This window comes from Phyllostomus discolor, chromosome 1 (genome assembly GCF_004126475.2).
Source record: "Phyllostomus discolor isolate MPI-MPIP mPhyDis1 chromosome 1, mPhyDis1.pri.v3, whole genome shotgun sequence".
NCBI classification, from domain to species: Eukaryota; Metazoa; Chordata; class Mammalia; order Chiroptera; family Phyllostomidae; genus Phyllostomus; species Phyllostomus discolor.
In genome coordinates, this window is record NC_040903.2 from 118,801,406 (window position 1) to 118,816,807 (window position 15,402).

Consider the following 15,402-nt stretch of genomic DNA (forward strand, 5'->3'; position numbering starts at 1 on the left):
CCAACAAAGAAGTATTCAGCTCCAAACGTCATTGGCATGGAGGTGGAGAAGCCCTGAGGTCAGTGTCCTTGCTAGAGTGTGCCCCAAATGTGCAGATGAGGCTATGGGCCCCGTGACACTCCCCCACCCCCCTGGCAGTGGAAACCACTATCGACACTCAGTTGCTCTGGGACACAAGGGACAGTCCTTCACAACAAAGAATTGTTCCGCTCCAGATGCCCACAGCGAGAAACTTGGGCCCTGTTCACCCTTCAGGAGAACCTGTTCCTGAGAATCTGAGAGTTCCCGGAGAGAGTGGCGATCGTTTGTCCCTACCCAGGAGGCCCTGATACAGGGACACACTCCCTGTGGTAAACCCTGCCGCGGTGGCCGGCAGCCCCAGGACATGGCTGCAGAGGTCTCTCAGGTTCCCAGTGGATGGCTGGTCTCTTCACAAAGCACAGGCATCCTCCCAAGTGCTGGCCCCAGGAAGTCTCCACACACCCACCCTGCCCAGGTCCAGAGGTCCAGGGTCTGTTTGGAAGCCGACAGACAGCGTCGTTTTTACTTTAAGTGCACAAGGATCTCTCATCCAGAATAATTTGATGTGCAGATGATCACATGTGTAAAGGCTGTTGTCATGGTTTTGTCTCTGGAAGATTGCTGTGTGCTGATGAGAGCTTTGCAGCCGGTTTTGGGACCTCAGTCCCGGTGGCCTCAGGATTTAGAACGAGACAAGAAAAGCAGTCGTGAGACTTGTCTGTGGGCCTAGGCCTTTCCCGTCTGCTCAGTCAGCCGTTCAGCACCGCTCTCTTGCAGCCGCTCCTGATCCGAGGGTCACAGGACACTGGTGGCAGAAACAGTTGGTGTTTTTCTAACTGTGGTGATATCTGGAGTGTTGTGGGGGGGGCGGCAGAGAATTGATTTGTCTTCTATGATGAACTTCCATGAAGGCCTAGGGACCTAAAGAGTTACCTCCTGAGCTGCTTTTTAGGGGAGGCAATGCTTTACCCTAAAAAAATGGCAGTGTTAACTGAGAGATTTCAAGCTGGGCAGCACATAGATGGGAGAGGCAGAAATGAAAAATGGGGGTGCAGGAGACCTCGCAAGCTACATAACAGTTTGTGTGAGTCTGGCCCCAGGGAACCCAGGGGCTTCCTGTCGCCTCCTGATTTGTCTGGGAGCCAGCCCTGCTGTTGCCGTGGGGGCCCTGGGCCTGGCAGCCCCGTCCTCCCCACACTGCCCTTGCCTCTTGTAACAGGTGTACCGGGGTGTGCAGTGTGCGTGGTCGTTCTTGTTCGTGTTGCTCTGTTTTTCACAAGGGCTTCTATCCGGAGGAGACAAACTATACTCTGACCCACACAGACCTGATAGGAAATCGGAGCTCCCCCAAATGCAGGCAGCCTGGCTGGGGGTAGGGGGGGCTGGAAGATTTCTTTGTGCCACAATTTAGCCAAGAGGCTCCTGAGGAGAGTGGAAAAGTTGGAGCCTCTGGGAGGGTCTGTGGTTGGGGACTTTGCACTTGTACTGTCTGCCGTTTCGGTGACTTGATTTATTTGCCTGAGCTTTATGAGGTCTCTTTTCTTTTGCAGACAGAGATTGCCAAGAGGCTGAACACAATTTTAGCACAGATCATGCCTTTCCTGTCACAAGAGGTAAGACCTCCTTTTGCTGTGTCTTCCTTTAATTTCCAAAACAGCCCACTGGCTGGTTGTGTCTCACCGGAGCCCCCGCCCCTGTTCATTTATACCGACTGAAGTTGAAGTTCACAACCTAGGGGTTTACAGAGCCTTCTCCAGCCAGTTCAGGGGCAGGGAGCCATACCAGAGAGACAATTTGCTTATTCTTCTGGTAGAACTAGTTCTCTGCCACTGCCTGAGTCGAGAGAGGAGGGTTCTGGCCTGCGGCCGGGGTAGCAATGGTCAGCGGGTGCCTCTGTGCCCCCATGGACTATCCAAGCTAGCCTCCACTTCCATATGCCCCAAATTCCACACCTGGAGCTGCCTAGGAGCCAGGAAACCTGGCCAGTCAGTGCCAAGAGGGGAGCCAATACCCAGAAGGAAGCCCACCCTTCGGGACAGAGTATACTTGGCAAAGGCATGGCTTTCTTGGTCATATCACTTTCTAGGTCGCTTTCCAAGGGGTCCCCTACCTAACCCAGGGCCTGAGCTAGTGGAAATGTCTCCAAGGAGGCTTCTTGGCACAGGGCAGACAGGCGGGCTGCCTGAGAGGCCCGTTTCCATCCAGCAGAGCCCACTCCAGCTGAGGCGGACCTTGCCCACCCCGCCCCTCTGGGGCAGGGGCCTTCTCAGCTGCCCCTGAAGTCCTGGGCCCGAGTCAGAGGAGTGACCATCAATGATTGAATTCAGGGTAATGCTGTGTCCTCAGAGCTTGCAGCCCAGTAAGAGAGAGGGCTGCAGACGAAGGGGGTGTTGCCTCAAGGCTGAAAGGAATGAATGCACCGGAAAAATGCTTTTTTTTTAGACTTTTTTTTAGAGTAGTTTAAATTCATAGCAAAACTGAGTGGAAAGGACAGAGATTCCCACAGACGCCCCGCCAGAGTGGGGCATCGCTGCAGCTGACGCACGTACCCTGGACACGTCTCTGTCACCCGGAGTCGACTCCCATTTACATCGGGCTCGTTTTGCCGCTTTTCTTTCTCTTCCTACCTAGACATATGTTCTTGTTTTCTCTCTATTTAGATACAGATTTGACTCTACTTAGATACATGTACTTTTCTTCTGAACCTTTGAATGGCAGCCGCAGACACCCCAACAGCATGGGCAGGCTCCCGAGTGACTGTGACACCGTTACTGCGCTCAGAGCGTTAATAATCCCTCTGTAGTGTGTTCCGTGTCTAGCTCATACTCACACGCATGGGAGGAAGTTTCTTTGCACGTGTGCTGGAGGGAAGGTGATGGACTAATTCCCATCTTTTGGCTCATTTATGTTTTAACTTAAAGCAATTCATGGTGAGTTCTGATGACAGAAGTAGCACATGCTTATTGATGAGGGTTAGAGAAGGAGAGGTGCCCTGTCCCCGTCCCACCTGTCTCCCAGGCCAGCACAGTGGGCCTCCCCCGCCTTCTGCTGGCGCTCCCTCGGTGGCCGCCCACCCCCAGCGGCCGCTGCTAACCCCGCCCCGTTCCCTCCAGCACCAGCAGCAGGTGGCGCAGGCTGTGGAGCGAGCCAAGCAGGTCACCATGACAGAGCTGAATGCCATCATCGGGGTACGTGGACTCCCCAATCTGCCTATCACCGTGTGTATAGCCCTTTTATTCCTCTCATTTATCATAACCAGAGGTCGATTTTGATCTTAGCTGGCCTCAAAGAACGGCGGCCCCAGGACTCCGGCTCCTAAAGCATTTCGTGGATCCATTTGGGGCTCTCTCCCCACTGGGTCCCCAGCTGCCTCCCAGTCCCCAAATTAAAGAGGTGCTAGATACGTCTCAAGTCTACCTCTAAACTCATCATCCCTGTCTTCCCTCAACTTCTGGTGTTCCCACCACTGAGGGGAATGGGCTCTGAGATCACTTTCAAGGCCAGGTTGACTGGTGTGGGTCCCCAGCCTCCTCCTCATGCCTCCCCAGGGGCCTGTCTGCTCTGGGCCCCCTCCCTGGCAAAGGTCTGCCCTTCTTTGGCCACCTGGGATCAGAACTGTCTCTGCTGAACTGTTGATGTGAAACGTGCTGTGGAATTTGGGGTTGGGCCTCGCTGTCCCGTGCACTCAGCTCCTGCCTGAGCATTCCTTACATGCCCTCGTGAATTCCAGCTGGGGTGCCTAGACAGGTCGTCCTGACCTTCTAGGTCAAGTGAACAGGAAAAAATATCCCAGGGCTCTTTGTGGGGCCCACTTCCGGTCTGGCCCCTTCGTGAAAGGAAAAAGCCAGATCTTTCCCCAACCCCTGCCTGGCTTGTATCTGTAAAGTATTTCTTGGATCCAAATGGCATCTTTCTCTTGTTTCCCACTTTGGTTGAGACTGCGGATGTTTAAGATAAACGTCTGAGGAAAAACAGCTCTTCGGTGTGACTTTGGACACGGTTTTCACTTTGGGGTATGCCTATTCACGTACTGTCCCTAAAGATGATAAAATTCAGGGGTGGGTGAGATCACCACTTCCCATCCACAGACAGGTGGGTTGGGTCCCTGAGGGGCTCTTGACAATATGGGTTCCAGGGGGGTGGCCGCAGAGTTTTTCCCCTTAGGTCTGGAGGCTGGAGTGCAGTCTGTTTTTCTGAAGTTTTCCAGATCATTCCGAAGGATAGTCAGGCTGGGGAAACAGTGGACTTGATTGGCTGAAGCCCCTGTCAGCCTGAACATTCTGGGATCCTGGTTGGTCCTCATTCCTTTTTTCGTATGTGAGATCATCATTTCAAGGTGGGACTGCAGGCCCCCGTGTTCTGCTTAGTGGGGTGGAAGGTAAACCCTTGGTTTCCCATTTTGTGGCAGAAAGTTGGAGACTTATGTTCTAGTTGTGTCCTTTCCCATGTGACCTGGGCAGGCCCATCTCTTCCTCCAGCCTCAGGTTCTGCATCTGTAAAAGGAGGGGGTGGGGCAGCTCATCTCTCTGGCCAGGAGTGTCCAGAGCCTGAGGTCAGGGTGACAGAGTGATGCTGGTCCTGACTGCCCATCACACCACTGGGACTCGTGATGGTTCCATGGTCCCGAACTTCCGGTGCCCCACGGCAGCTGCTGAATGCTGCTGGAGCCAGGTGTGAAGCACTGGGCTGGCCCTGGTAACACTGGTCAAGGAACAGACCCTCATCTGTTATGTGGGAGGGACGGAGGGGTCTGTGGAAGGGGGCCTGTGAGCAAATGGTCAGTGTTTTTAGCCATTGAGTTTTGGTAGGCAGCACCCCCAGGGGGAGAATCGTGACATTGTAAAGTTTGATGTTTCCTTAAGATCATCTAGCCCAGTGTCGGGGCCAGATGCTTTGGTGGAGGCAGGGCTGTCTTTTGCGTTGCAGGGTGTTCAGCAGCGGTCCTGGCCTCTCCCTGCCCCTGGACGCCAGCAGCAGCCCCCACCCGCACTGTGACACCCAGCAGTGTCTCCTGGTGGAGAGCCTCTGCTGTCTCTCCAGGGGTGTCCAACCTTTTGGTCTCTGGGCCACACTGGAAGAAGAGGAGTTGTCATGGGCCACACATTAAACACACAAACACTAACGGGAAGAAACAAAAAAACTCATAATGTTTTAAGTAAATTTACAATTTTGTGTTGGGCCTCATTCGGAGCCATCCTGGGCCACAGGTTGGACACCCTGACAGACAACGCCCTCACTTTTAAGAGAGGAAAAGTGATTCGTGGACGGTCACATACTGTTTGGGGACAAAGCCTGGGAGAGGCCCAGGGCGACTCCCAGCCCAGGGCTTGGCCCTGTCCTGTGTCCTTTGTCTCAGTGGTTCCTTCCTGTGTCAGTGGCTCTGCCGACAGCGGCAGGAGGGGCTGCAGGGGCGTCCAGCGTGCTGTGCATTCTGTCACGTGAGGTTTCTCCTCTCCCAGCTCCTCACCCCCATCGCCTTTCTGGGACGAGCCCTCCCCTCCGCGCAGTGGCCACAGTAGAGTCCCCTCTCCCCCTCTGTCTCCCTCCTTGGATGAAAATCCTCTTATGAAAATAATTTTTTTTTAAGTTCTAAGAAAAGAGTGAAACTGGGGAAGAAGCACTGCTTGGATTAGCTCCACTTCCTTTAAGTAGTATTTAGGAAGCTACAAGTTAGGTCAAGGCAGCTCCAGGCAGATATTGGAATTCAATTAAAGCCAACGAGTAGGGCCTGTGACCCCCATTTTCAAGGTAATTGCTTCTGCGGCTCTGAGTGAATGCAGCCGTCGCCCTGTCATTAAGCAGGCAGCCGTCTAATCGCCGTGCCTGACAGAGCCTCACAGGCAGGAATTACGGACGGCTGAGGCCCGCTGCGCTGGGAGCCGGGCTGGTCTGCACACCAGCGGGGAGGCGGTGGCTGGTCTCCTCAGGGAGGACTGGGGAGATGGGCTCGAGAAGGAAGGCAGGAGGCCGGAGGGCCATGGGCTGGCAGCCAAAGTGTAGGCATCTGGGGCCCAGCTGTAAAGGGCAGTGATGCGAAGGGCCTAGGGGGCTCTTAGCAGCAACTAGTGGCAATGCCCACGGTGCTGTTGGATTAGCAGCTCTAGAAGGGTAGTAGCCAGGCCCCTGGTCTTGGAGTTAGGAGGCTTAGGGCAAGTTGCTTGATCCCTCTAGGCCTCAGTTTCCCCATTTGGGAAAAGCCTGAGAAGAGATAAACAGGTTTCATATGATATGCCTGCTTCAATCTGTCGTTTAGGGCTCTCTTGGGCATGGAGTTAAAGGATTCTGAGGCTGCGTCTTGGCTCAGCTCAGAGAGATGAGTTAGGTACTGTCTGGTGTGGGCATGCCTGGAGCTAGCGGCATAGTTATTGCGTGGAGTCAGGGGTTTCTAGGGTTCCTCCCTTCCCGGTAAGAAAGGCCAGGATCCAGCATCAGGCTGGCATGAGAGAGGGAAGGGGGCAGATCAAGGGATCCCAGGCGTCCTGGCCCAGCCCACCTACTCCCCTGTGGGGCCGCAGGGAACGCAAGTGTCCATCTAAGGAAGACAGGCCCCAAGACGTCTCTGCTGGCTGGAGCCTGGCAGGGCCCAGTTGCTGCTGGGCCCTTATGTTACATGCCCTTTATTCGTGGATCCAAATTATTGGGGGATCCTTGGAAGGTCAGGATTACTGAGCATGAGCAGGGAAATTTTGTCCCGTGGAGGCAACTTGCGGAAGCATCCCCAGGTGCATTGAAGACTCTGAGCCGACGTTACAGCAACCATTCAAAAACCCTTGTTTAACGACGCTCTGTGCTGGCCCAAGGTCACTGACTCTGGAGAGTGCAGGGGCTCTCACCCCACCTGCCCACTGACAATTTGGTTTGCATTTCCTTGGAAGTTACTAGCGGAGGAGATGTTATACAGTGTAGACGTTTTTTAAGCCGGGGATGAGGAGGAGGAAGCGGGAGATTGTGTCCATCTTGTCATGGACTGGAGCGTTTTGAAGCCCTGCCTAAGAAAGATTCTTGCCTTCACTCCAGGATGTTGATGAGTTGGATCAGTTGATTGAATTTCACGTGAGGGAGAAGGATGGCGAGTGTTTCCTAGAATGCATCTGTCTCTTTCAGCCAGGCGGCTGTGGTGGAGAGAAGTAATGCTGGGGTTGAGACTTGGCTCTGGTTGCTTCTGCAAGAGTCATCCCTTAGCCTCTCTGAGCCTGACCCATTTCTGAGCTGGAATCCGAAGGTGGTTGTCAGCCCTAAATGCTGTGGACCCACCAGCCGTGAGACACAAAGGAACAAGCGGAGGCCTGGGCCTGCCCTCCCTCTCCTTGGAGGGCAGGAGGTGTTCATTCCATGCCTTGAGGACTCTGCTTCCTTTGGTGGGCATCCTCAGTGTGTTGTGGCTCTGGAAATGCTTAGAGAACTTCACTAGGTTTAACCCGAGTCATGCACCTGAGAAGCGAGGCATTAAACCAGCTCAGTAAGGCATGATGTGTGTAATCTGGTCACACATACCCTGCAAACGGGAGCTTGCCCTCAGCGTCTCCTGCAGGCAGCCACACCTCCTAAGCCCAGGGCACATGGCACACGAGTGGAGGGAGGATGGGGATACACGAGTGCCCCGCAGGACATGTCCTCGGACATGCCTGTGTTCTGGTGTGAAATGTTAAAGGAAGACGTGCACTCGGGTGGGCTTGGGTCCAGTTTCCTATCCCCACTTTTGGGATTGGAGGTGGCAGGGGATGGCTGACTGGCTTTCACACCACGGATGGAGACGTCCCAGTAATAGAAGGAACAGTAGAAACGAGGCAGGCTGCTGCCACATGGTCAGCTCAGGCCCCTCCTTGGACTGTGGACTCCGTTCTGTTTTTCCCCAGTTGAAAACATAGTCACCCTGTCACTGAGATGCTCTGTTTCAGCACATTGTCTTCTGAGGTCAGGGATATGTCGGGGTAGAAATGCAGCCGGAGCATGGCCGTGGGCCTGCCTACCTGCCTGCACAGGGGCTGGGGCTGAGACGTGGGGATGGTGAGACGAGAAGATTGTTGCCCATTGCCAGCTGGCTCCCCCTGCCCACTGGGGAGAAAACTGTGTTTCACTGTCTATTGGAATGAAGACTGTTGTCAGTAAGTAGGCCCCTGCCCAGCCAGCCCTGGGATCTGCTCCCACCCTGAGAGGGAAGCCTCGGAGGCCGGCCCTTCCGTTCCTGATTCCTGGAGGCTGTCGGGCCACTCCTGACTGTGCCTTCAAACCGCTCAGGGGAGACCTGGCTGGGCAGGGGTGCTCTTGTACTAGAAGATGAGAAGTACACGGAACCATGGCAGTTTCTTGCTTTTGTTGCAAAGAAGACACTTGTGCTTTACATGCTAATGGCAGAAGCCACTCTCAGTCTTGGAAGTTCAGCATCTTCGAAAGCCACTGTTTCCCAAGTTTCTGATGCTGTTTCACTTATTCATGTTTCAAGGAAGTAGGAAGCCCCACTGACGCTCCTTGTGCCAAGTAACTTTCAGCTGCGTGTCCATGGGCCTTGGAGAGGAGGCATGGATCTGGGAGGTGGGGGCCACTATTGGGCTGAGCCGCTCTGCGGACTTCCTTCCCAGCCTGTCCGTGTTTACCTTTGCTGGGCAAACATGCCAGGTGCCATGTTTGAGGTGCTAGGATGTATCAACCAGGTCCCTGTTTTTCTGGAAGCCACTAGTTGCCAAGCAGCATGCACATAAAGATGAAAGAAGTAGTTATATTTGTGGTCCAGTCATAGTTTTTGCTGATGTGAATTGAACACCTCCTTTGCTTTTGGGCACAGTAAAGCATGTGGTTCTTGCATGCCCCAAAGAAATGGGCTGCACTCTGATTCCCATTTTGTGGATGAGGAAACTGAGGCTCAGAGAGGTCCTCTGACTCATCTAAGGTCTCAGCTGTTACAGGACAGCTGGACGTCCACCTTAGTCTGTCTGGCTCCAGAGTCTGAGCCCTCAGAAGTCTTAGAAGGGAGAAACTGGCCGGGATGATGGCGGCTTCCAGAGGAAGTGGCATTTGAACTGAGGAAAGATGAGCCTAGAAGGTCAGGTCAGAGGGCAGGTCTTGCCTGGTAAGGTAAGAAGCAGGGTGTTTGGAATTATTTAGCAGAGTCTTTCCATGGGCCGGAACGTTCAGTAAGCTCTGTCAGGAGAGCCGGAATTGCCGATGGAGGCGGTAGCCTTGTTCCCCAGCAGCAGAACTGCACCTATGAAGCCATTCTCCTTCCTCTTTCCTTTCGCCCTCCAGTGATCTTATTGGCCATACACCATAAAGAACAGATTAAATACCTCCATTCTTGCTTTCTAGGATTTTACTACATAGTTAACCTTGGTAGATTTAGAGTGCCTACTAGCACATGGTCTAAAATCACAGGGCCCCCAGTAGAGACTCATTTTAAAACTGGGTATTTAGATAAAGTGGAATGGTCCAACCACACCAGGGAATACTGTGCGGCCATTAAAAAGGAAACTTGATTTCTTCATAACACTGTAAATTAAAACCCAGTTGGCCTGAGCCAGTGTGGCTCAGTTGGCTGGAGCGTTGTCCCATACACCGAGGGGCTGCAGGTTCCATTCCCAGTCACGGCACATGCCCAGGCCGCGGGTTGGATTCCCTGTCGGGGCGCGTGTGGGAGGCCGCCAGTTCATGTTTCTCTCTCACACCAGTGTTTCTTCTCTCTCTTAAAAGCAGTGAAAAAAAATGTCCTTGGATGAGGATTAAAAAAAATCCAATTATATAGCAGTAAGGTTAACAAGAGCCCATTTGTATAGAAATACATTTAAAATTTGTGGGTTTCCATGAAGGAAGTCTAGACAGATGAATAGTGTGAATCTAAAGGGTAAGTGTTTTTGAAAAATTTTCTTAATTCAGTTATTTGTACCTGATGGTGAGCAGGTGCTATTTTTGTGATGACACAAACATCACATTTCCTTTAGGTCCCAGGCCCACCAGAGCCTGAGCGCTGGGTCCCTGGGACTCCAGCCGCCTGGCCCTGGGCTTGGTCCCAGCCTGGGCAGTCTGGGGCAGATCTGGGGTCGGCCGCACTGGGACCAGTGCCCACCAACAGCTTCTGTAAACCACCCCACAACAGACAGCCCAGGCCTGGGCAGCAGGTCCTAGCCTTTCCCCCGCAGCTGAGAAACGAGCTGTGTTTCTGGGTCAGGAGCACACTGGTAGCTGCAGTTGCCACCAACTTTGAGGTGGGTCAGTTTGGCAGTTTCCCTCTCAGCTGGGGGAGAGCGGGGTGACCTCTGACCCCAGATGCTGCCTTGTGGAGCCCCACCTTCAACCAGAACTGTGGGCCTTTACTTTGTTCTGCCATCTGTCCGCAGTGGCCCAAAGGCCACAGTTAACATTGACAGGCAAGCTTGTCAGACTTCTGCTCTTTGTCCCCCCTTAAGAACTCTTCTTGTTTTGGGGGTCTCCTTAGGAATATTCTCTGGATGAGGATAGTGGTCGATTGAGTTGAGTCCAGACCCCACTTACTTGAGATGGGACTTGGGTGGTTACTGGCCACCCCCACTCCATCCTCCTGAGTGTGTTTGCCATCTGTAATAGAGGCACACCCTCCTTTGTCAGGTGGTTGGAAGGGGCAGAGATAATATTTGGAAATGCCCAGCATTCATTAGTGTTGGTTCCCTTCTCTTGTGCTACTTGAGAAGAAAGATGTGTGCACAGCATATTCAAGGCCCCAGCCACTCCTAAGAAATATTTTGATCCTGGGAAGGATTTGGCGTAATCTTAGGAATGTAACGATAAAGGGCCTGTAGTTCTGGTTGCTGGGGATAGACCTAAGCCTGCCTAAGCCAGTGCGTTGGGTGGAGGCAAGGAGGGGGAAAGAGAGGACCCTGATGCCAGTGCTGGCTGGGGTGGCGCGGGGAACAGGGGCCACGGTCCTTGACTAGCATTGCCCTCTTTGCTATTGATGGTAGTACTGTGTTAGTCAGGCCAAGGTTTTAGAGAGAAGGCGGGGCATTGTAAACTCTCTGCTAAATGTTAGCTGCTGTTTTGAGTAACCTGCCTGAGGTCACACAGCTGGTAGGTGCCCAAAGCTGGGGTTTGAGTCCTGAACTATCTGCTTCCAAAAAGTCAGCTTTTCTTGTTCATTCCCATGTCCAGGGACATTAGGTGTCGTTTCACTGGTCCCAGCCTCCTTTAGACCTTGGGACTTGGCGGCTGTAGCCAGCCCTCGCTCTCTAAGGCAAGTTCCTCAGCATTAGGGAGCCTCCCTTGGGATCTGGGCTGGGTACGGGGCACTGGCTGCTAACAATGAAGCCATGTAAGCATGAACGGACGTGGGGTGTAGGAGCTTAGAAAAAGATGCCCTCCACTGGGAGAGAGCCCTGATGACTCTGGTTTTTAAATGCATGATTTTATCTTGGACTTCTAAACATACGCGGAGAAATTCTATCTGAATTGGGTGGAGGGACGGGTAGAGTTCAACATAAATCTTGAATCTAAATTGCAGTCCATCAACAGACTTCCTTCAGTACGACAGCATGTGGACCGAGACGGGGACAAAGGTTTTGGGGGGCGTTTTTTCCCTGCTGCCACATGAAGGAGCAAGAGGGATGGCCTGTGGCTTCCCCTGCCCTCTTCTGCATAGCTGTGCTCACCACCAACTTCATTGCAGCAACAGCAGCTCCAGGCGCAGCACCTCTCCCACGCCACGCACGGCCCCCCAGTCCAGTTGCCACCCCACCCATCAGGCCTCCAGCCTCCAGGGATCCCCCCGGTGACGGGGAGCAGCTCGGGGCTGCTGGCACTCGGAGCCCTGGGCAGCCAGGCCCACCTGACGGTTAAGGACGAGAAGAACCATCATGAGCTGGACCACAGAGGTGCGGCCTGGAGCTGGGGCTGGGGGCGGGGCTGGGCTGGGGGCAGGGGTCCTGTAGGCTCCACTGTGAGTGGACAGAGAAAATGCTCTGTCCCTAGGACAAGAGTTAGCAAAAGATTTGAAGCCATCTCTTAAATTCCTGGTGTGCGGAAACCAGAGCTCCCAATCCCTGATGTGCCCTGGACTCTGCCCTGGAAGACACCTTGTCCATTCAACCTGGAGCACCCTCCCGTCATCCTGGCTGTACCCTGCCTGTCCTTAAGGGCCAGCCCCCGTCCCATGCCCTCCGATGCCTTCCTGGCCAGGCTGGGGTCTTTTACAGATTGCTCTAAGAGCTTAAGAGGCGGAAACACAAGACTAAGCCCTTGGTTACTGTCCTCTTATATCCTGTCCCTGGAAAATGTTTTGTCCTCACCAAGATCATTATTCCTCTGAGGACAGGGGCCAAATTCCTGGGTGTCAAACTTAGCATATGTGTCTCACCAACACAGGTACCTTGGAAAAGGTACATAGTCGGCACCCAGTAAAGATGTGTCAGCTGACTGCCTTTAAGGAGAGGCAGCAGTCATGCTACTGCAGGGAGGTGCTCCGAGAGACTTGGAATGCGGGCTTGCCCCCACCCTGCCCTCCCTGTGAGGATCCAGGAGGCTGCACAGAGTCGGCCCAAGTGGAGGACTCTGGTTGGGAAAGGGAAGGGCCTGGCTTCCTGGGAGACCCTTTCAAATCCTGCCACCTTGTGTGGTCTGCCCTTCAGTATTTTTTGTAGCTTTATTGAGATATAACTGCCACACAGATCATGTAACTATAAAGTATGCAGCATGATGATTTGTGTCGCATTTAGGTGTTCACTAGGGCAGCACCTTCCGAGGCCCCTGGCAGGGCACGCTCGGGCACTGGGGGCCTGGCGTGTCACCATCCTGCCCTGGCCGGGCCCCAGGGTGGTAGCAGGACGCGGGACCAGAGATTTCCATTTCTGTCCCTGCAGCAGGTGGTCCTCCCTGCAGAGGGAGAGGCCCTCCCCACGGCGGACAGGAGAGTCCGTTGCCAGTGCCGACCGGCAGATAAAGGCTTCAGCTTCCGGGGGTTTCTGGCAAAAAAAACCCAGAATGGTGCTCCTTAATAACAAATGCCAGTCTCACAGCTTCTTTTAAAAAGCAATAATGTTCTCAATCCCAGGTCCCATGGATATTTTACATAGCATGACCCTTCCCAAGTTAATGGCTTAAAAACTGCTGACCAGTAGTCTTGGTGTCTTTCTTGGCGTGTCCGAGAGAGCCAGGCCACAGGCCAACATTCCCCGCCCCCCCCGACCCCCGCCACCAAACTGGTGGCCTAGGGAAGCATGGGAATCAGGGCAGTTGACTTCCACACTGAGGAACCTCGCCGAGTTCCCTGCCTTGGCTGACCCGCAGTGAAGCCAGGCCTGCTGCTCGTTCGAAAACCCATCAACTAGCAAAGGATAAAAACTGGCTGGATGAGACTGACTTTTTTCTGTTTCTTTTTGTTTTTTGTCTTTTTGTCTTGGGGGCCCTGACCTTCCTCCTGTCCTGACCTTCGGTCCCCAAAGAGAGAGAATCCAGTGCGGTAAGTGCCAGCACCCTGGAACCAATTGGGGGAGTTTGCGGTGCTGGGAGTAGGGGACCATGTGACCTTTTGGTGGGAGGGGGGAGTGTTGTCATGAACTAGGAGTTGTCGCCTGTTGAGAGTGACCTTCAGTGGGGGAAGCCTTCACCTCCCCAGGCTTTGGCCTGTCATTTGTCAGATGAAGAGCTTGGGCTAAATGGGCTCTTACGCCCTTTATAGGACAGGTGACTAACCGGAGAGGTCGGCTGGCTGGCGCTGGGTCCTCTGCGGGGGTCTGTGGAGTGTCTGGGCTGCACCCAGGGCTGAGGACCCGGGTGCCCCGCCCCCTGGTGGGGGTACTTTCCCATTCCCTGGATTGGCCGCCCCCATACAATCCTGTGTCCCCGTTTCCTCTGAACACCTGAGGTTTCTTCCTGTTCTGGGTCTAAGAAAGTGCTAGCAAGTGGGCATTAAGGCCAGGCTGCCAGTGTGCCTGCCAGCTCTGAGATTTGCCGTAAATCTTTCCGATCACACTGAGGCTCAGAGGTTCTGTTTCAAGTGAATAAGCCTTCTGAATAAGCACAGTGGAGTCTGGATAAAAAAAAAATTCTCTAGCGATTAGCAAAGCTATTTTATTCCTCATCGCTGTCCTTGTATCTGGGGCCATCTAATCTGTTAGGTTGGCCTTGGTTATTACCTCGTGTTAAGTAGGACTTGGAAGGTCAGGCACTTAACCAACCATCCGCCCCGGCTCGCCTTCGCAGCCTGCTGCCCAGGCTGGCTTTAAACCTCCCCTGAGCAGCGGTGCTCCTGTTCCCTCTTGGACTAGCCTATGTGCTTTGGAATCCAGGTGCACGCTTGGGCCTAGGGGTAGTTAGGTACATAAGGAGTCACTGAAGGCGAAAATCCATTTTGATGGCTTTAGTGTTGGTCCTCAGAAAGTGGCATTTGTGGAAGGGCAGCTTGCCTCAGAGAGGGCCCACACTGGACACCTCGTGGCTTAGGTTTGGTTCTGGCTGCATGGGACATTGGATGGCTCTCTTGGCCTCTCTCGGGCTCAGTTTCTTCATCTCTGACATAGGCATCTTCCTGCCCAGCCAGCCTCTGAGCTTAGTGAGGAAGACACCCCCCACCCCAACCCTGCCCTGACCAGGACATAAGGTCTGGAGATGACCTGGTTAATGGACCTGCTGCAGAGTGAAATGGGTCATTGAAGCCCAGCACCCTCCCTGTCTTCACGTCATCCTCATCCTCGCTGCGATTTGCTCTTGGTTTTGTGCTCTAGTTTATGAAAGCTTTCTGCTAAAAGAAACCCACGGGGAACCCCCCCAAGAACTGAGCTCCTCACTCTGTGACACTCGCATATCCGTGCACCTGAGACTCACAGAGCGGGGCGGGGAGGGGCGCAGGCTCGGGCCCCCGGGGAGTCCGGAGGGAACGAGTCAGGATGCCATCCTGAGGCTGGCTGGGCGGCTCGGGAGAGGCAGTAGGCTATGCGCATGTGGGGATGGTGTTTCAGGGGGTGTAGACTGAAGTAATCAGCCCTTTGGAAACCAGGTTGTCAACAGATGTGGCCCACGGCTGGGAGGACAGGCCTGTGCCCAGATGGGAGGGGGGACGGCTGGACGGGCTGGAAGCTGTCCCAGAGGGGTTAGTCTGGAGTCCAATTAGAGGTAGCTTCATTCATATTTCCTTGCCTAGCCGAAGCAATAAAAAATACTTAGTTTTTTGGCTGCCTGCCAGCCAGAGGCGGGCTGGATCGATGCCGCTAAATGCCTGACATGACTCTCCGGTAGCAGCGAGGGTTTTCAGCCTGACTGCATGAGAAGAAAGAGCTCGCTGTTCTCCGAGCCGCGCTCTGGGTCGCAAGGAGAAACACGAGCTGCTGCACGCCCCCTCCTCTCCGCACGCCCGCGAGGACAGGGCCTGGAAGCATTTCTGCTTAGCACGGGGCGGCCACCATCGGAGGAAAGGAAATGAAATGA

At 53.9% G+C, this 15,402-nt stretch overlaps 1 protein-coding gene across 12 annotated transcripts in view; it reads left to right on the top strand.

Moving 5' to 3' along the window:
• Nucleotides 1-15,402, top strand: part of TLE3 (TLE family member 3, transcriptional corepressor) — a 44,035-nt gene that overhangs the window by 17,224 nt on the left and 11,409 nt on the right. For 6 of the 12 annotated variants that reach the window (XM_036028627.1, XM_028505449.2, XM_036028641.1 and 3 more), the window contains exons 5-8: nucleotides 1,572-1,634; nucleotides 3,135-3,239; nucleotides 11,651-11,855; nucleotides 13,422-13,438. In XM_036028627.1, the coding sequence (XP_035884520.1) occupies nucleotides 1,572-1,634; nucleotides 3,135-3,239; nucleotides 11,651-11,855; nucleotides 13,422-13,438 (390 nt within the window). The remainder of the gene's footprint in view (nucleotides 1-1,571; nucleotides 1,635-3,134; nucleotides 3,240-11,650; nucleotides 11,856-13,421; nucleotides 13,439-15,402) is intronic. The other 6 variants (XM_036028649.1, XM_028505454.2, XM_028505457.2 and 3 more) reach the window with 2 other exon arrangements.